At 50.0% G+C, this 20,282-nt stretch overlaps 7 protein-coding genes across 7 annotated transcripts; 4 read left to right on the forward strand and 3 right to left on the reverse strand.

Annotated features, from left to right (window-relative positions):
• Positions 1 to 1,159: 1,159 nt before the first annotated feature.
• BDV38DRAFT_279688 (class I SAM-dependent methyltransferase) lies at positions 1,160 to 2,092 on the forward strand (the record flags this gene model as incomplete). Its single annotated transcript, XM_032059087.1, has 1 exon — positions 1,160 to 2,092. One exon carries the CDS (start codon positions 1,160 to 1,162, stop codon positions 2,090 to 2,092), a length of 933 nt encoding a protein of 310 aa, XP_031916776.1.
• A 115-nt stretch (positions 2,093 to 2,207) lies between these two features.
• Positions 2,208 to 3,841, reverse strand: BDV38DRAFT_8674 (alpha/beta hydrolase). The gene has a single exon (XM_032064066.1). It carries the CDS (start codon positions 3,334 to 3,336, stop codon positions 2,323 to 2,325), a length of 1,014 nt encoding a protein of 337 aa, XP_031916777.1. The 5' UTR covers positions 3,337 to 3,841; the 3' UTR covers positions 2,208 to 2,322.
• A 1-nt stretch (position 3,842) lies between these two features.
• erdS (aspartyl-tRNA synthetase, cytoplasmic) lies at positions 3,843 to 7,293 on the forward strand. Its single transcript, XM_032064054.1, has one exon. The coding sequence runs from the start codon at positions 4,247 to 4,249 to the stop codon at positions 7,109 to 7,111; it is 2,865 nt and encodes a 954-aa protein (XP_031916778.1). The 5' UTR covers positions 3,843 to 4,246; the 3' UTR covers positions 7,112 to 7,293.
• On the reverse strand, positions 7,293 to 8,430 carry BDV38DRAFT_9048 (uncharacterized protein). Its single transcript, XM_032064111.1, has 2 exons — positions 7,982 to 8,430; positions 7,293 to 7,918 (listed from the first exon to the last, which is right to left on the reverse strand). The coding sequence occupies exons 1-2, from the start codon at positions 8,267 to 8,269 to the stop codon at positions 7,475 to 7,477; spliced, it is 732 nt and encodes a 243-aa protein (XP_031916779.1). The 5' UTR covers positions 8,270 to 8,430; the 3' UTR covers positions 7,293 to 7,474.
• Positions 8,431 to 9,030: 600 nt separating this feature from the next.
• On the forward strand, positions 9,031 to 11,244 carry BDV38DRAFT_8561 (tubulin alpha chain). The gene is made up of 6 exons (XM_032064050.1): positions 9,031 to 9,137; positions 9,227 to 9,267; positions 9,342 to 9,368; positions 9,440 to 9,515; positions 9,576 to 10,530; positions 10,585 to 11,244. Exons 1-6 carry the CDS (start codon positions 9,113 to 9,115, stop codon positions 10,805 to 10,807), a joined length of 1,347 nt encoding a protein of 448 aa, XP_031916780.1. The 5' UTR covers positions 9,031 to 9,112; the 3' UTR covers positions 10,808 to 11,244.
• A 437-nt stretch (positions 11,245 to 11,681) lies between these two features.
• On the forward strand, positions 11,682 to 15,791 carry BDV38DRAFT_268876 (EF hand domain protein; the record flags this gene model as incomplete). The annotated part of the gene is made up of 5 exons (XM_032056857.1): positions 11,682 to 11,694; positions 11,819 to 11,973; positions 12,061 to 12,184; positions 12,268 to 12,441; positions 12,496 to 15,791. 5 exons carry the CDS (start codon positions 11,682 to 11,684, stop codon positions 15,789 to 15,791), a joined length of 3,762 nt encoding a protein of 1,253 aa, XP_031916781.1.
• An 810-nt stretch (positions 15,792 to 16,601) lies between these two features.
• BDV38DRAFT_268877 (plasma-membrane proton-efflux P-type ATPase) lies at positions 16,602 to 19,615 on the reverse strand (the record flags this gene model as incomplete). Its single annotated transcript, XM_032056858.1, has 4 exons — positions 16,602 to 16,678; positions 16,736 to 18,833; positions 18,896 to 19,126; positions 19,196 to 19,615. 4 exons carry the CDS (start codon positions 19,613 to 19,615, stop codon positions 16,602 to 16,604), a joined length of 2,826 nt encoding a protein of 941 aa, XP_031916782.1.
• Positions 19,616 to 20,282: the final 667 nt, after the last annotated feature.

Consider the following 20,282-nt stretch of genomic DNA (forward strand, 5'->3'; position numbering starts at 1 on the left):
CATTAAGAGGACATCCAGGGTTTCTCGGATTACCAGTAGAAACACAGACGCAGATGATAAGAGCTCATGCTAGTGTAGACACTAGAAAGCCCTATGACACCATAGCTGGGGTAATCTCATTTATCCAGGTGAGGGAACCCTAAGCTTTCTTACATAGACTGTAGAAGGAGAGCTTGGAGACAACTATGTAGTCAGCATCTTGTCGGCGAACCATAGAAGGAGAGAATATACAAAATGGAGGTATGCTTTCCAGATGGTTGGAAAACATCCGCAGCGTAATATCTTTTCAGTTAATATAATAACTGGGGGTGAGTAGGGGTGCTGATGGGAATTGCGCTGCTGAAAACGCCAGGGGAACAAACTCTATGCTAAAAGATGCATAGAAAATACCATGAGGCTGTCTTAAAAACCTGGACCTTGATCTGGACAGTCTCTGAGTATTACATCATATCGATGGGTTATAACGTCGGTTTATATACTTCTCTTTGAGGTGTGCTAACTAGATCACATGGCAACTATAGAATAAGCTTCTCTCAACTCGTTAAACCCATGGCTACTACTATTGAGCAGCAGATGGGGGGGGGGGGGTGTTGTTTCGAGCGAAGTATGAAGTGACTGATGTTGAATTGGTTTCCGCATTAGGCGATTTCGGAAGATCAGATTCACTGATCATTGCTCGCTTGCTTGGAAACAGACCCATCTCGATAGTCTAGCCCACGTTTCATCCTATCAAATCTGGTCTGAGTACGAGTCGCCGAGAAATAGCGCACTTGGCAATATACCAAATACAAAGACGATCCAACGGTTGGACCCATGGTTTAGTGGGTTACCAGAAAGAACAATATACAAACGGCTCAACGAACAATACCAACCAAGTCGGCCGCCCCCCTGGTCTCCACGACCCATCAATGTGACAAGGATGTTAAAGTGCCGAAACAAAGGGGAAGATGGTTTTTAGGCTCTCCATCCAAGCCAGAATGGCGTTCCACTATCGGAGTTGACAAAATTTGACCAGGAAAGCCGGTGTCCCATTGGTTTGGTACTTAAGCTCATATCAATGGGGACCTGTGCATATAAGCATAGGTGGAGTACCCAACTTTCTGGTTCGACTCTTGCAGTAACTTCGTGTGCACAGAAGTCCTGCATTTACATCTTAGCTATGGACGGCGTCAAGCGATATTACAGCTCCCTCGAGACTCGCCTCGGGAATTGGATCGTCTACGGCGGTCGTGCCCACCTAGGCTACTACTCCCCAGATGTGTGGTGGCCCTTTCCAGTGCATCAGGCGCTGATTGCAATGGAAGATCAAGTGTTTCGATCGTTGCGTTTGAGCCCGGGTGCTCGAGTCCTCGATGCCGGTTGCGGAGACGGTCAGGTGGCGATCAATTTCGCGCAGAAGGGACTGCAAGTCCATGCCATCGATGTTCTTCCAGAGCACGTCCAACAAGCACAACAGAATGTCCGGGAGGCTATTGATAAGGTTGACTGGAACGCCAAGCACAACTCAGACACAGTTACGCCCTTGGATGCATTGACGGTTCAGCAAGGTGACTATCATAATCTTCAAACCTTGGGGAACGGTTCTCTGGACGGCATCTACACCATCGAGACACTAATTCATGCGACCGACCTGAATCGCGTCTTGTCAGAGTTTTACCGAGTCCTCAAACCCGGAGGCAGAATCGCCCTATACGAATATGACCACTGGAGTGAGGACGATTTTCACCAAACGAACCAATCGGAACAGGGGGCTATGGATAAGGTTCGCTTGCATGGTGCTATCTCAAATGCGGCAAACGGACAATCCCCGTCACCCTCAGAGAACCGAAGCGAACATGTTTGTCCACAGAAAAGCTTGGTTTGGATGCTGAACGAGGTTGGCTTTGAGGATGTTCAGGAGAGCGATATCTCGCAGAATGTAAAACCAATGATTCGGTTTCTGGCTTATATCCTATACGTCCCATCCCTGATGGTGTTAGCCCTGGGCTTGGAAGCGTATTTTATTAATACTGTTGCTCTAGTCGCCAACCATCTGCGTGGGTGGAAGTATATTGCGGTGACGGCGCGGAAACCTGCGACGGTATCTGGCTAATGAGGTACTGGTTGAGCTCCCGTCGAATTGTCTTTGCCATCTGTCCAAGTACTTTGTTAATAATTTTGAATGGATTGGCTTCACTGTTCTTGAACGCAGTACTGTACACTATTGAAATCGCATACTCGCTTGACCCAACGCCGTTAATGCACATCTATCAAAATCCAAGAAAAAGAAAAGCGAGGTGGTTGATAGGCCCAAAGGAGCGACATAAAACCGCGGTGTAACGTCTACGCATTAAAGATGGCTTTCATGTCGGCACAGGCGTCGCGATAGAGGATATCTACTTGTTCCTGATCCCGCCACGGGTTCGGGGACTTATCCCAGGCATGTGGGACTTTCTCAATCATCATGGCGCGGACATGCTTGTTAATATCTTGTAAGCGACGCACGAATTGCTGACCTTCGTTAAGGAGCATGTCCCATTCACAAATGTAGAAAAATATGTCATGGGGAAGAGCATCGGCGAGAAGGGCATCCGCGGCCCGAACAGGAGATGCATACGGCGATCGGCGTTCCGCTAGATCCGGCAAATATGCCTCATCGAAGAGATTGGTGAAGAACTCCGGGAGGGTCTTATCTGGCATGATGCTCGCGGCCCGCCGATGCTCACGGGACTCTTCGAAATCCAAGATGGGATACCAGCAAAAGAGGGCAACGATGTTGACGTCGCTGGCGGACGCATCGACAAGCTGTTCGGTGGACTCCGCACGATCCAGCCATGGATCGCGGGATTCCTGACACATTAGACTGCGGAGGCGTAAAGGTACCGTGACCGCCAGATTGCCGCCAGCGGAAAACCCACTGAGGGCAATGCGTGAGACGTCTAGTCCTAGTTCAATGGCATGGGCGGAGAGATACTGGATCGCTCGCACCCCGTCATCTACAGCGGCAGGAAACGGATGTTCGGGGGCTCGACGGTATCCGACGCTGACCATGACGGCGCCAACTTCCGCCAGGACGGACTGGGCCCAGCGACTATCGTCGGTCGGACATCCTAGGGTGAACCCACCACCATGAAAATTAACCACTACTGGAAATCTGCGACCTTCTTTAATATCCCGAAAGTAATCAGGTGGACAGTAGAAGTACAAATCAATTCGTGATGACCCGCACGGGATGGATCGTACGAAGGTGCGACGAGGAGGTCGTGGGAATGAAATATGGTGGATGAACATGCCAATGCGCATTAGAAACCGCCAAAAGACGGCCTGCACGAGAAGCCACCATCGCGAAGACGCCATAACTAACAATCTGACCCTTGTTGAAGGAGGCGAACACGGTCAATTAAGTTTTTGGAGGAAGTTGGAGGATCGGAAGAGAAGGCGAGCTATTAAGATCAGAAATGAGACGATCACAATTCACAGAATACGAAGAGCCGGAAGGAGTCACGAGAGGAAGGGGAAAAGGAAAGAAAAAGAAAAAGAAAAGGTGGACTCTCGTGGGAGGCAAATCAGGAAAATCAAAAGAACATGGAGACTGAGTCCAATAGTAATCAATGTATGAATGGATCTGGAACTAAGAAAAAGCCAAGCCGGAAATGGGGACATCAGAATGTAAGTTCTGTCTGTATGTATGTAGGTTTGTTGGATGTACGTATATGTATGTATAACTCTTAGTACTTTACTAGTACTAGTAGTACCTAAGTAGGAGGAGGAGGTAATGGCACCAGGGGTCATAGAACCGGAGAGAGGCAATAGGAAACAGGGAAACGATGGGAATTGTCTCATCATCCGATCAGTCTAGACACTAACCCCTCGAAACTTGGCTTGGTAGTAGAAAAGGTCCCATTTATAAGGCATTTGGGAAAGATTCCGAGGCACTCAGCCGATGACATCACGGTTTGTTCCGGACCCTGACAAGGTGAAAAAAGGTAACCTTTCTCTCGGTTCTCCCCCTTTCAAATCATTTCTCTTTCTTCTGGAGTTCAATATTTAACTCGTTAACATCCCCCCCCGCTTTCAAGAAAGCCTAAATTCTCCAATTGATCCTGTCCCTCGTCGTCAAAATCAGGGTCTCCCGACTCGTATCCTTCCCGCCAATCGTGCCCCTCCTTCACCGGGGTGAAGCGGCATTGTCAAAGTTTACTGCTGACTCTTCTCTCTACTCACTCTCTTTAATGAATCTATCATCCGCTACGCAAACGCAATAATCATGTCCATCAAACGGGCCCTTTCCAAGATTGTCCCCAATAAAATTGACACAAATGACTCGTCCCCCACCCCAAGCAGACGTTCGGGGTCAATGTCCCCTCGACGCAGTATCCTGAGCGGATTCTTGCGGGATCGCGGCGGCTATGCCTCCTCTTCAGATGATTTCTCTGATGACTCTTCATCCCCCGTCACTGGGACGATGAGCAAAAATCAGCAGAAACGCCTTGCGCGTCAACAGCGCCGACAAGAGCGCTCTCGTCTCAGCGAGGAACACCACTCTGAAGAATCTGAACGTCACAAGGAGGCTGTCGCAGCTGCCGCTCGTGAGGAGACTGCAGAGATGAAGGCTCGCTATGGTGAGCTGCCCCTCCTTCAGTCGCGCTCTCGCCCGCGGGAGCTCCGGACCAAGTTTGACGATATCTCGACGGACTCGGTGGGCAAGGAGGTCCTCTTCACGGCGCGCTTGCATATCATTCGTCGTATGAGTGCCAAGCTGGTTTTCCTTGTTTTTCGACAACAGCTTTACACCTTCCAAGGTGTTTTGCATGAATCCCCGGGCAAGAGTTCCATCGCCATGGTTCAATGGGTCGAGCACTTGCGCGTGGGTTCTATAGTACAGGTTCGTGGCACTATCCAAGCCCCAGAGGTACCAGTGCTGGGGTGCACCATTCACGATGTTGAATTGGCCATCGATGCGATTCACCTTGTCGTTCGGCGGGAGGAACCTGTCCCATTCAGCGTTTATGAAGCCGAGATCCAGACCCCCGAGGAAGAGCGGGTTGAAGGTCGGCGTAGTCACATCCCTGACCGCACGCGTCTGACCAACCGTCTGCTGGACTTGCGTACCCCTACATCTCAATCAATCTTCCGCATTCAATCTGCAGTGGGAAACCTCTTCCGGACCGCCCTTGATGAGCAGAATTTCATTGAGATTCATACACCTAAGCTGCAAGGGTCCGCCACTGAGTCTGGAGCTAGTGTCTTTGAGGTTAATTACTTTGGCCGTGATGCATTCCTGGCCCAGAGCCCGCAGTTGGCCAAGCAGATGGCTATTGCGGCGGACTTCGGTCGAGTGTATGAAATTGGCGCTGTGTTCCGCGCGGAGAATTCCAATACCCACCGCCATTTGACAGAGTACACCGGATTGGATATTGAAATGGCGATTGAAGAGCACTACCATGAGATGTTGGAGGTTCTAGATGCCGTGATTAAGAATATATTGAAAGGCGTTTATGGCCGCTTCCGTCGTGAGATCGAGACTGTGAAGCAGCAATTCCCATCCGACGATGTCGTCTGGCTCGAAGAAACGCCAATCATCCGGTTCTCCGACGGTATCAAGATGCTCAACGACTCCGGGTGGCGTGATGAGGAGGGAAATCCGTTGCCGGTAGATGATGACCTACATACTCGCGATGAGATTCGCCTTGGCGAGCTTGTCAAGGAGAAGTATGGCACGGACTACTACATTCTCGACAAGTTCCCCACCAGCGCACGTCCCTTCTACACGATGCCCGATCCTGATGATAACCGCTTCACTAACTCCTTTGACATCTTTATTCGGGGCCAAGAGATCGTCTCAGGCGGTCAGCGTATCCATGATCCCCATATGCTTGAGGAAAATATGCGCCGTGTGGGCATCAATCCTGACACCATGGAGGAATATATGGAAGGTTTCCGATGGGGTGCACCACCCCACGCCGGCGCTGGTGTGGGTCTGGAGCGTTTCTTGATGCTTCTTCTCAAGTTGGGTAACATTCGTCTCGCCTCTCTCTTCTACCGTGATCCTAGGAGTTTCCCCGCTAAGCCCCCAACTTTGCAATTACGGCACCCGGAGTCTTCGACCATTGAGCCATCTTGGGTCCGCGACAGAAAAGGTCCCTTGGCGCCCGATGAGAGCCACCTGCAGCCGATAGAGCATCTCATCGCAAATTATGGTGATGCGACCTCCACATCATGGGGAGATGAGCGTTTTAAGGTTTGGCGTGACCTGGCGACCGGCGCAGCAATCTCGTACGTGCCTAGCAGCAACAATTATGCGGTGATCCCAGGCGACCCTCTGTGTGACGCTCAGCAGTATCCGCGCGTGATCACTCAGTTTCTGCAATGGATGCGTCGGGAGACCAAGTATAAGCCCATTTGGCTCTTATGTTCTCCTCAGGTTGAGGCAATCCTGGGCGAGAAGCTTGGCTGGCGTAGCTTGTCTTGCATCGCAGAGGAGCGTGTAGATCCGTCCCGCAACCAGGCTGCTTCAGATGGAGAAATTGCTCGGAAGATCCGACACTCCGAGAGCGAAGGTATCAAGCTCGTGAGCATGAATCAGGGTGAGATGGTCCCAGACAACATCCGCGAGAAGATTGATCAGCGCATCCAAGACTGGCTGTCCAACCGTAAGGGCACTCAAGTGCACTTGTCTGAGATCCATCCATGGCGCGATCATGCCCATCGCTGGTATTTCTATGCAGTCGACAAAGAAGGCACTATTTGCGCCTTTGTTGCCTTGGCCACATTATCTCCATCCCATGGCATGCAGGTGAAATACAGCTTTGACTTCCCAGGGTCTCCAAATGGTGTCATTGAGCATATCGTTACCCACGCCATCCAGACAGCTGCTCGGTCTGGAGTCAAGTCTCTCACTTTCGGTGCTGGCGCCACCACCACGCTTACTCCGGGGCACAACATGCACGGAGCCAAGGTGAAGATGCTGCAGCACACCTACGAAACCTTAGCAAAGCAGTTTCATTTGGTTCGCAAGAGCGAGTTCCGTGCGAAACTGGGAGCACAGGACGATCCCCTTTACATCGCCTACCCACCTCATGGGCTGGGTTCGAAGGGTATCCGGGCTGTCCTTCACTTTTTCGAAGATTAATATTCTACATTCTCATGTCAGGCGTTTATTACAGGGCCTAGACCTCTTGCTTTACGGAGGACTATTCTTTACAGATTCGTTATTTTGGGCATTTCAACCCTCCTTGAAACATATTCCCCATGCTGCTATGTTGTTTGGTTTCCCTTTCTTTTTGTTCTTCCCGCATAATGACCCCTTCCCTTATGCTCTCTCATGATTATTATCTGTTTGTGAAGTTATGTTTTATTTTAACCCCTCGCTACGCAAGTAACCCATCTTGGAACCTAGATTTTGCATAAACTGAACCTGATGATATTGATGCATTTGCTATAGTTCGCCTAGGATTTACAGGCAATCGATACATACATACATATATTTAGCTCACTATTTATCTTTCTTATCAGCCGATTGTTGTGAGTTCATGTAATCAATTACTCTTCCCAGCTCTCCCAACACCCACCATCCGATTACCACCGCCAAGCATCCAATAACACATATATAACACGCCGTCGGTATCAGCGACTGCGGGAAGATGTTCCATAAAAAGGGATCGAGGATGATATCCGCTGCAACCGGGGGAACATTCTCCATTAGTGTTTTATTAAGAGAAAAGTAGTCCGCCGCCGCCGTGACATGCAGGAAAAGCACCGAATCTGACGTAGGTGCTTGATCGTGAAAAGAAGAAGATTTACGAGGAACAGCGTTAGACTGAGGGGAGGCGAGATGGGCTTGGGAATAGTGGCTGATCGAGGAGAAGAGGGCGGGGTCATCAATGGCTTGTGGAAGGGTATATGTTGTTAAGGTAAAGGCGGTCGGTTGCTTTGACAGCTTGTCAGTTAATATTCTTTGATCGCCTCGCTGGAAGTTGGTAAATGGTATATGAGGACGTACAGTTGCCAACCAACACACTCGCACCTCATACCGTTGGCCGGGGGTCAAGTTCTCGAGGAAATACCATGAGTCTGTACCCGGGGACTCGTGCGTCGGAAATGTAGCGTTTATTCTGGTTCGAAGAACGGGACTGGAGGAGGAGAGACGATCTAGACCTAGGTCATCGAGGGTAGGATCGACCGTGGGGATGGTGAGGGGTTGCGGAGCGATGAAGATCGTCTTTTCGACATTGGCGATAACAAGGAACGCGAGGGTGCAGAGTACGAGAATATATTGGAGTAGCATCATGACAGAAATTCCAGTATATTCAATTGACGCTGTTGCTAGACGGTCATGGTTCTAGTCCATACGCAGATGAGTACGGGAGGCTGGCTGTATGTGTGTTGTAGATGAGGTAGATCTGATATCGACTGTCTGAAATCCTAAAAGTTCTTTAGATGGAATTCATTCGATGTCAATACGAACTTACCGTCAATTAGGCCATTATGCAACAGTCTCGGTGACCAGAAAGAGGCCACTCCGTGGCCGAGATTTATATGATATGAGTACTTTCAATAGTACTTACTATCACAAGCTGTAGGGATAGTCTGCAATACAGCTGCACGAAGAGATGCCGTCATTAACACGTGATCGACCCTTGCCGTGGACTAAACCCAAAGAAGTGGCTGAGTCAGCGGTGGGCTGGAAGGGCGGTCACGGCATCGGAGGAGCCAATCAGGAATGGGATTGTGGGCGACGCGACCCAACGGATGGATCAACAACGAAAAGGTGGAAGTCCTGCTTTTGGGTTGACAGCGCATCGCAAGACCACAACAAATTGACCGATCATTCGGGCCTTGGGCAATTGTTTAATTGATCCCCTTAGTCTATTTTTCTCCTCGTCAATCACCCCAAGGGTTTGTTCTCCTCCCCCATTTCCTCCCACCGGTTCCCCTTTCCCTTTCTTTTGTTTCCTTTCCCAGGTGGTGTTTTTTTTCGTTTACTTACCCCTGAAACTTCCTTACAGATCAGGGCATTTTTTCCCCCCTCTAAAGTCCTTCCACATTCCACCCACTCCGTTTCACACACCCCCCTCCTTCCAATCTTAATTCCTTTGTCATTCCGACATTCGTCCCTTCTAGACTTGACAAGATGAGAGAAGTTATTAGTTTGAACGGTATGCGTTTTCTCATCTTTTCCTCACACCGCCCCTCCACGGGAGTCGGTCCTATGACCGTTACTAATTGTTTTTTTTTACGTGTGCAGTTGGTCAGGCTGGTTGCCAGATCGCCAATTCTTGCTGGGAGGTACGAAGATGGAGATATACTAGGAGATAGAGATGATTGAAATGTGACCACGGAAACTAACACTATGGTTCTAGCTCTACTGCCTTGAGCACGGCATCCAGGTACGTGTTCACGATGGCAATCCATCCATCTTCATCTCAATCGGGCAGATAAACTAACCGGTATACGATAGCCCGATGGTTACTTGACCGAGGAACGCAAGAAGGAAGATCCTGACCATGGTTTCAGCACTTTCTTCTCCGAAACTGGTATGTCGTCTTGACCTGTAATCTTGCCGCCCGACCCTCTGACAGGCCATGGTGTCTTAGGCCAGGGCAAGTATGTCCCTCGTACCATCTACGCCGATCTGGAGCCCAATGTTGTCGATGAGGTCCGCACTGGCACCTACCGTACCCTTTTCCACCCCGAGAACATGATCACTGGCAAGGAGGATGCCTCAAACAACTATGCCCGTGGTCACTACACCGTTGGCAAGGAGATGATCGACGATGTCCTCGACAAGGTTCGCCGTGTGGCCGACAACTGCGGTGGTCTCCAGGGCTTCCTCGTCTTCCACTCCTTTGGTGGTGGTACTGGCTCTGGCTTCGGTGCTCTTCTGATGGAGCGTCTTTCCGTGGACTACGGCAAAAAGTCCAAGCTGGAGTTCTGCGTCTACCCTGCCCCCCAGAACGCCACCTCCGTTGTTGAGCCCTACAACTCCATCCTGACTACCCACACCACCCTTGAACACTCCGACTGCAGTTTCATGGTTGACAACGAAGCCATCTACGACATCTGCCGCCGCAACCTTGGCATCGAGCGCCCCAGCTATGAGAACCTGAACCGCCTGATTGCTCAGGTTGTCTCCTCCATCACCGCCTCCCTGCGTTTCGATGGTTCCCTGAACGTGGATCTCAACGAGTTCCAGACCAACCTGGTCCCCTACCCCCGTATCCACTTCCCTCTCGTTGCTTACGCCCCCGTCATCTCCGCGGCCAAGGCCTCTCACGAGGCCAACTCTGTCAACGAGATCACCATGTCTTGCTTCGAGCCCAACAACCAGATGGTCAAGTGTGATCCCCGCAATGGCAAGTACATGGCTACCTGCTTGCTTTACCGTGGTGATGTTGTGCCCAAGGAGACCCACGCTGCCGTTGCTACCCTCAAGACCAAGCGGACCATTCAGTTCGTCGACTGGTGCCCTACTGGCTTCAAGATCGGTATCTGCTATCAGCCACCCAAGCAGGTTCCCAACGGTGACCTTGCCAACCTCAGCCGTGCTGTGTAAGTTTCCTATCTTCACCCGTGCAAGAGATAAAGAAAGCTGACCAATTATAGCTGCATGTTGTCCAACACTACCGCTATCTCTGAGGCTTGGTCCGCTCTTGACCACAAGTTCGACCTCATGTACTCCAAGCGTGCTTTCGTTCACTGGTACGTTGGTGAGGGTATGGAGGAAGGTGAATTCTCTGAGGCCCGTGAGGACCTGGCTGCCCTCGAGCGTGATTACGAGGAGGTCGCCAGTGACTCGCTGGATGAGGAGGGTGAGGCTGAGTACTAAGTCCAAAACACCACTCGGTCAGTATTTCCAGCCATGGTTGCGCTCAGCCATGTGATTGGACGCTGATAGTGATTGTTTCCGAGTTGTTGTGCTGGGAACAGGCGTTGGCCAAGGTTATGTGATTGAACTGCCTGCAAATAAGAGAGAAGCTTGGATTAGCACAGACTTTGTTTTCTTTGTCTGATATATTTTTAATATCCCTGAAATAGCGATGAATTTACCGCTCCTTCCACATGTAGCTGTTACACGATAGAACATAGCTAAGAATGCAAAGGTGTGATTGGATAGTAAAACTGTATTGCTATACAGAGGACCACCGGATACACCCTGACTGTTGCTTAAAGTAGCGCACTAATTGAGTAAATTTCGAAAGGTCCATCATCCTGTATCCTCCATGCAAGGAACTCCACCATGGTCGCTGCCTAAGCTCCATATTAATTGGCAGTACGTACTAGTTGGGTTAACGGTGACTGACCGCCCGGCAGAAACCCCCCCCCGGACCCAAGCCTAAGCTACGGAAGTAAATGAACCCAATCCCTCATTTCTCCCCCCTCTAAGTGAACACTGCCCTTCCTCCAGCTTGTTGCAAGCTCTCGGCAACCCTATCCCGTCCATACTTACCTGCCTGTCCCATTCTTCAACTCCTCGTTCCAAAGTGAACGTGCCCTCCATTTTCCTATCGCGGCTCCATCGGGGCATTAATTTCCGCCATTCCGCCCAACGTTACCTCATCCAGAAGGCAGCGCTTTGGCCATCCATGCTCGTGGCATCTTCTGGATAAGTCGACAGCCCTGAAACTTTGAAGACTCCTTGTCGAGCATCTCGGGAAGATTGTTTAGAAGGAGGGGAGGCTTGCTCCTCCTGAATTACAGCTATGGCTGACAATAGTAAGTCTAGCCAGCAATGACGCAACTAAGATAGCGGGTGGGAGAGCTCTCAGGGGACGGATGGGTGCACCCGGTATACGATGGATACAACGGAACTAACGGATTTCCTTTTTGCTTCGAACAGCACGACACCCGAACCTCAATCTAACTCCCGAGGAAAAACGAGTTTTCTATCAACTCTTTCAAGCCGCCGACACAACTAATCTGGGAGTCATCACCGGCGAAGTCGCCGTCCCTTTCTTTGAGAAGACCAAGTTAGCCCCCGACACTCTCGGCTTGGTACGTCGATCCACAACGAGTTTCACTGCACCACCCCCTTCTCCTTACCGAAGGACACTAGCTAACAACATCTGTGGTGTGTTGTAGATATGGCAAATTGCGGATAGGGAGAATCGCGGTCTCCTGACACCCGCTGGATTCGGTGTTGTCTTGCGGTTGATCGGACACGCTCAAGCCGGTCGCTCCCCATCAGAGGAATTGGCTTTACAACGTGAGTTACTCGCAGCTGTTTAGTTTGTATTCTTGTAGTATCTCTGAGAGTATGATATTAACTACATTTTTTCACCAACCTAGCCGCGCCGCTACCCAGGTTCGATGGCATTCAAGTCGATACGTCTGCCCCTGCGCGTGAGACAGGCGCAACAAGTCCTCCGCCAACTCCCGGAACATCAATTCGTGTTCCCCCGTTGAACCCAGATGATGTGAACAAGTTCATGTCGCTGTTTGAGAAATCGGATGTCTCCAGGAGTGGGGTTCTTTCAGGCACGCAATGCCCCCGCTTCAAAAAGGGATAGGTTTCAGCTAACCATGTAATAATTATAGGCGAGACAGCTAAACAGATCTTCGAACGCGCAAGGCTGCCCAATGAAATCCTCGGCAGGATATGGAATCTCGCAGACACCAAGCAACGTGGTGCCCTGGATGCGACCGAGTTCATCATCGCCATGCACCTTTTGACCTCCTACAAATCAGGTGCAATGAGAGGAATTCCACAGACTCTACCACCGGGCCTATACGAAGCCGCTGCGCGAAGGGGATCTAGTCGTGCGTCCATTGGCTCTCGTCCGGGACTTGACGTTCCGCCAGTGCCCGCAATCCCGAAACAATTCACTGGACCACAACGGACACAGAGCCCTATCAACAGGCCATTTGGGTCCCCTGTTTCAGCACAATCTACTGGTGCAGACTGGCTGATCACCCCCCATGAAAAGGCACAATTCGATAGTATCTTTCTGACTGTTGATTCGGCAAAACTTGGAAAAATTACCGGGGACCAAGCTGTGACTTTCTTCATGAATGCGCAACTGCCTGAGGAAACCCTTGCTCAAATTTGGGACTTGGCAGATATCGATGCTGACGGACAACTAACGAAGGATGAATTTGCAGTTGCTATGTATCTGGTCCGTCAAGTACGCAGCGGAAAGGAGCCGCTCCCACAGGTTCTGCCTCCAGCTTTAATTCCGCCGAGTATGCGTCGCCCTGGTTCTGCTCAGATGGCCCCGGCTCCTATTCCTGCGCAGGCTACGGGTATAGCTCAAGCGCCTGCCCCTGCACCGGCTGTTCGGTCGGCCGCAGATGATCTGTTCGGTCTTGACTCTCTCTCAGCTCCGGCTCCGGCTGCAGCTCCCGCGCAAGTACCCCAGTCTACGGGTGGCTCGAATGTACCATTCCAGATGCCTGCTTCCCCGACAACTCGAGCATCCCCCCCAAGCACCTCAACGACCTTCAAGCCTTTTATCCCGACCTCGTCATTTGGGCAAAGCCTTCAGCCACAGACGACGGGTGCGTCATCCGGCGTTGGCCCCACTACTCGTTCACCTGCGTCACCGTCGGATGACCTTCTCGGAGATAATGATCCTGAGGAGTCCAACAAACTGACACAAGAGACAACAGAGCTTGCCAATCTTTCTAATCAGATAGGCTCATTGGCGAATGAAATGCAGAATGTCCAGGCTAAACGTACCTCAACGGAGCAGGAACTTTCTCAGACTTCTCAGCAAAAGCGTGATTTCGAAGCTCGGCTTTCTCAGGCCAGGACAATGTATGAGCAAGAGGTCAAGAATTTCAAGGCACTCGAAGAACGACTTAATGCGTCTAAGGCCGAGACCAACAAGCTACAGCAGGAGTACGCGTTGATTGAGGGAAGTAGGCAGGATCTGCAGAACCAGTACGATCAAGTATCTGCTGCGCTCACTGCTGATCAACAGGAAAACGCAAGTCTGAAGGAGAAGATTCGTCAGGCGAATACTGCTGTCGCTCAGCTTAAACCGGCGCTCGAAAAGGCCCGTTCTGAGGCGCGACAGCAGAAGGGTTTGGCGGCAATCAACAAGAAGCAGCTTGCTACTGTAGAGGGTGAAAAAGAGAAGTTGCAGGAGGAAATGGATAGCCTTTCAAAGGAGCAAACCTATGAGCCAGACGAGAGCGTGGCTGCTGCCAGCGCTATCCCTAGAGTCAGCAGTCCGGCTGCCTCAACAACTAGTCAGAACACAAATCCGTTCTTCAAACGCCAGATGACTGGCTCTAGTGAGAGTAACGCTCTGTCGCCTCAGGTTTCAAATGATCAGCAGCGCGCTTTTGATAACTTATTCGGCCCATCTCTCGGAGCTCCGGTCAACACAGCCACTCCGCCGCCAACTTCCTTCCGCGCTGATTCTCATCCAACTTCAATCAAGTCCGCAACCTCCGGAGCACCGACCCCGTCGGCATCCCCTCCACCCCCCGCGACCGCGTTTTTCAACGAACCTCCAGCTCCGCCCCAATCTAGGCAGCTCACGCCAAATGTGCTTCCATTTGGCGAGTCACAGTCGGCGACCTCCTCGACGATGGTTTCTCCACCTGCTAGTAGATATGATACGCCAGATTTGAGTACAACTTCGCAAGCTGGAGCTAGCGAGACTGGGCCTACCTCTGCACCCGCGGTCGATGAGTCTGAAGAACTCGAGCAGAATTTCCCAGAAATTCCCGGCGCGACTGAACAATTTGCAAATGCTGCTGTATCGCCTACCAGTGAAGAAAAGCCTGTGGAAAAGAAAGACCCCAGCTTTGATGAGCTTTTCGGCGGACCAGCGCATCAGCGTTCAAAATCTCAGAAAGATAACGATTTCGAAGAAGCATTCGCAGCTATGAAGCAGGGGTCTGCCCCAAACAAGACCAATGGTGCACCAGCCGCCTCCGAATTTCCACCCATTCGTGAACTCGATGATGATGACGACGATGATGATAGCACAGATAGCGAGGCTCCCATGGGATTCGACGATAACTTTACTCCTGCTGCCCCTCCGCAGAGTCAGATAGCATCCAAACCTCCAGCCGCGGATTCGCAGCGAAGCCCTCCTAAGTATGAGGAAAGCGTCCAGGAAGAAGCCGCTGGGGAAGCTCCTGAGTTCAACGGTCTTTTACCGAAACGTGAGGACCCCACAGCTTTCCCCGATGCCCCTCATTCCGTTGAATCAAGCACCGGAGCACCAGTTGTTCATGGCGAACCGCAGCGGGAACCTGTCAAGAAGACAGCCGTGTCCCCTAGCCAAAAGCCCAGTGCCCCGGATTTCGAGGCGGCCTTTGCAGGTCTTAATCTAGCACCCGCAAAAGAGAGTGAGGATGATGACGACGACGACTTCGAAACGCCCGACAATAAGAATAATCACGACTTCGACTTCTCTTTTGACTCCCCAACGCAGCGGAAGGCTTCCTCTCCTGGCCCTAGTGCAGGAAACCCCGCTCCTTCAGACTTCTTCAATTTTGACAAGAATGTCGCCCCTTCGTCCCCTGGAGGTGCTACATCCCCATCTAACTCCAACGAGAAGCCCCAGACCCACGACTGGGAAGCGCTGTTTGCGCCACTTGACAACGTCCAGAGTCCTGGTGCCGCCAATGGCACTAACTCTGCTACAGCAACTTCACCAACCGGCCATGATGGAAAGGCACCAGGCTGGGCTCTTCAGACCGGCACTGAAGATGACCAAATTCTCCAACGCTTGACCGGCATGGGTTTCCCTCGCGAGGAATCCCTTGCCGCGTTAGAAAAATTCGATTACAACCTTGACAAGGTAAATCCATCCCTCAACCCGAAAACACAGTATCTACGCACAGTTAACTAACGACCATCTTCCTTCCAGGCAGTCGATCACCTGACAGCGAAATCTTAATACTTTCCTTCTTTTTCTTATCCACTCTACAACCATGCACATAGTTTTCCATTACCCACTCGCTCGACATTTTATCTTCTTTCCTTTTGCCTTTTCCTTTACTCTGTATTTGATCTATTGGTTGGCTTGCATATCGTTACTGCTGTCATGTATATTCCCCAGCGGTACTTCAACCCTACCCATGTAATGTAACTCCACATGCTTGTTTGACAGTAAGAATATAAAGTCGGAGGAATGATGGACAGACGATACTAGGACCAGGGTCAATCTGGAAATTCTCCGCACCAGCATCAGGTTAGGTCCGAGGTAGTTAATAATCTTACGACATAGTTGCAATCATTAATCTGATCCATGTCTTCATTACAGACGATGTAGCTTCTATCTACGAAGGATGATACAAGCATTCTTGGACAGCGAAACGTCTGCTTTCTTGCGCCAGCCCACTCTAGAGAACACTTCATATGGATGTGGCTGCTTCCTCGAATAGAACAATTTGACACGGTCCAACGTTGTATAACATCCACCATACCTGCAAGGATTTCGCTGCATTCGACATGACAAAAGTGAGGGACAATTGTTAATACAAGATGAAAGAATGGAGAGAGTGGCCAAGGAGGATAGATACGTTGGATCGACAAACAAGCAAAGGGAAAGACAAAATGCCAAAAGAAGTCGATGATTCTTGATAAGCAGCTGCGTAACCGTAGGAGCGCTCAGAGGCAGTGATTGTAATAGCTTCTATACGTGTAGGTCGATCATCATTCAACGGGTTTCGGACCCAGTATCGGTCCCGTTAAGTGAACTCTCATGCAGTGTTGAAGTTCGTTGCATTGAAACCACTAGTTCCAGTAAGCGAGACACTCAAAATACGAACAGCAAATGTAGGGCAATCTTACCGAAGTCTTCTTTCTGTCGTTGTTTAGAGGCTTTGCTTCCGGGCCACCTCCCATTCATTATATTGTCAAAGCCCTTTGAGTCCTGCAACAGGTAATATAAACCACCCAACACACAAAATACACCGATTGAGAATACCCATATACGAACGACAGTGACTATGGAGGTTTGACCACCGACGAACCACCCAAAGAGGCAAAAGAAGGTTGCCACCAGGTCTACTACCAGGATAGCTCCCATAAGTTGCCAAGAAGGGACTGAGGACCAGAAGGGGCCTTCCGCACGTGTGATAAAGATAAGCCAATTCTCTGTTAGCGAGATTTCTAGGAACAAGACTTCATCTCGTTTTCCAAAGTTCTGCACAATGCCTCCCTGTTCACCACCGGCCAACATAGTGGATAGCGCGACCCAAGTGCCTATCGCTAGAACAATCCCAAGGAGGACTGACATTCCCCATAACCTAGGTAGGTTCCACTTCACAGGTGTCTTTGAATAGGGTGCTTTATCATACGCTATAGCCAACGTGGCAATGTCGGCAAATATAGCAATAAAAACCACAAGTTGTATGTTCAAACTTTCGTTCATAATGGCTATCCAAAGTCCCAAGAATATCTCGAGGTGTAGGGACAACGCAATGCGATACACCACATAGGCGTGCATACGATGAAATATCTGACGGGAGGTTTTTAAAGCATCGATAATGGCAGATAGACCAGGAGCTAGAAATACTATATCAGCAGCAGTACGAGCTGCGTCTGAGGAGCCTTCAACTGCAATCCCAGCGTTGGCTTTCTTCAGCGATGGAGCGTCGTTGACACCATCGCCAGTCATTGCCACCAGGTAGCCTCGTTGCTGGAGGATATCAACAACGTTATATTTGTGCTGAGGGAAGACTTCAGCGAATCCATCGGCGGCCTCGACGAAGTCATAGACCTGAGACCCAGGCATTGTTCCTTTACCACCAAGGCCGAGGCGTTCGGCGTTATACACATTCGTGCCCAGTCCAAGTTGGCGCGATGTCTCACGGGCAATTCCAACTGCATCGCCAGTGAGCATCTTGATTGACAGGCCGAGGGACTTGGCTTCATGGATGGTCTTTGCAGTGTCATGTCGAGGAGGATCTGAGCATGGCATTATGCCAAGTATTTCCCACTCACCTTCACTGCGCTTTCGAGCAACACCGAGCGAGCGAAAACCACGCACCGCAAAGTCTGCGACTTTGCTCATATAAGCTGCCTCTACCTCCTTTGGTACCGGGTGGTCCTTTTTGACTATCCTTAGCACAAAAATAGGAGCTCCTTTCATGCAAATAATTCGCTCGCCCTGGGGAGACTGCACTACGGCCGTGACTTTCTTTGAGACTGGGTCAAATGGGAAGAATTCAAGCTTTTTATATTGTGTGAGCGCCTTTTTCGCCTCTGGATAACCCTTGAGCGCTCTCAGGAAGGCTCTGTCAATAGGGTCCATGCCCTTCTTCTTTCGTGAGGCGGCCAAACAAGCTGTGAGCATCAGTTCCTCGGAATTCACCCCGGGAACAGTATAGGGCTCCGCCAAAGACAGTTTATTTCTCGTCAATGTACCCGTCTTGTCGGAACATAGTATCTCAACACCAGCCAGTGACTCTATTGCGGAAAGTCTTTGTACAATGGCCTTCTTCTTGGCTAGATACGCTGCTCCCACTGCCATTGTTGTAGTTACCACGGCAGGCAGGCCGACAGGCACACCTATCATAGTAATGGCTAAGGTAAACTCCAAGATGGTAACGATGCCATTCGAGCGGTAGAAAGATGATACCCAAACGACGAGGAGAGTCATTATAACGAGTACAAGCAAGACAACACTGATTCCATTCAAAACTTCGGTGAAATGTCCTGTCCCGGAGGCGGCGGCACTAACCAGGGCAGCGGCACGCCCTACAAAGGTATAGTCGCCAGTAGCGGTAACAACAAGACGAGCATGACCATGCTTCACAGCCGACGATGAATAACACGTGTCTCCGTCGGTTTTATCAACAGCTAAAGATTCGCCGGTGATTCCAGACTGGTCCACTTGAAGGATGTTACTCGACAATATCCGGCCATCTGCGGGGATGATCGTGCCCTGTCCTCGGTTAGAACATCAACGTACTAGAGGGTCACTACCAAGTCACATAAATGAATTACCTCCTCAATTTCTAGCACATCTCCGGGAACCACATCGGAAGCATCGACTTCGACAAGGTGACTGTTGCGCAGTACGACAGCTTTGAGGGCCAACGTCTTCTTCAGTTCATCCACAATGGATCCAGCCTGAAACTCCTGAATAAAACCCACAGACGCGTTGAGTATGAGTAGAGCACAAATAACACTGAAATCAACCCAGTCTCGGAGACCAGCTGCCAGGACTGCGGCCGCCTATGTTCGTGGCGCATAGAAGAGGGCTTGTAAGCGAAAATCCCGACATGCGAGGCCAAATATACGTACCTCCATCACAAATTGAACGGGTCCAACGAAGTATGAGAGAAACTTGAGGACCAGATTTTCTTTTTCTTCTTTCATTTGATTGACTCCATACTTTTTTCGACGGAGTAACACTTCTGGCTCGGTAAGACCTGTAGTGGGGTCTGTCTGAAGCAGTTCCTCCGAGATACAACAGAGTGTGCTCTTTTCATCTTGCCCACTGTCATTGAAATCGAGGTTGCCGTCTAGGGACTGGAGCTCTTCGATAAGGGCATCTATGTCCTCAACGTCTTCTTCATCCTCCGCATTTTCGGTAAATGATTTATATTCAGCCGACGCTCTTGCCACAAAGTGTTCCTTTGGGTCCACATAATCTTGGCTGGAAGAGGCTCCGTCACCGTGAGGAGTCACCGTGGTGTCCAAGCTGTGCTGAATACTAGGCATTGAGAGCTGGTGAATGACTGATATAAGCTGTTAAGATGAAGGGGGTTCTCTATGGGTTATAGATATGTTATTCGTATTCAATAGAATATGTAAAATGTTTCGGTGAAGAAATATGAAGGCCTCAGATAGAAGCTGCAATTAGAAGTAAGACTGGGAAGAGCAATAAGAAAGAAAAGAAAAAGCTAGTAAAGACCACTTGAGGGGAAAGGAATCTGTTTGTATCATACAAATAGTAAGAAGGACGGTGTCGTCCCTGCCTAATAAATTTACCGCGACCATGCGAGTAGTAATTGTATTGTGTGATAATGATGGACAGTAGGTCAGGTGCACCCTTAACCCTTTAGCCTTACCATCTACGTGATTGCCATCTCTTTCAATCTTATACTATACAGTATCACGATTAACCGGTTGATGAAGTACCAATTGATTAATGCTTTTTGAATGAGACAGTTAGCCTTCAGGTATTGTTTAGAACATTAAAGGAGCATTCTATAGTAGAGCCGAGGCTCTAAGGTTGAAAGACTTTTCAAATATGGACGACAGAGATATGCATTCGAATACAAGTATAAAATCTAGAGGGAATGTCTACTGCTATATAGTGTTAATCCTCCAATCAGAAGAATGCGTTGCTGACATAATCCGAACTAAGACGTCATGCTTTCCAAAA

This window comes from Aspergillus pseudotamarii (genome assembly GCF_009193445.1).
Source record: "Aspergillus pseudotamarii strain CBS 117625 unplaced genomic scaffold BDV38scaffold_10, whole genome shotgun sequence".
NCBI lineage: Eukaryota > Fungi > Ascomycota > Eurotiomycetes > Eurotiales > Aspergillaceae > Aspergillus > Aspergillus pseudotamarii.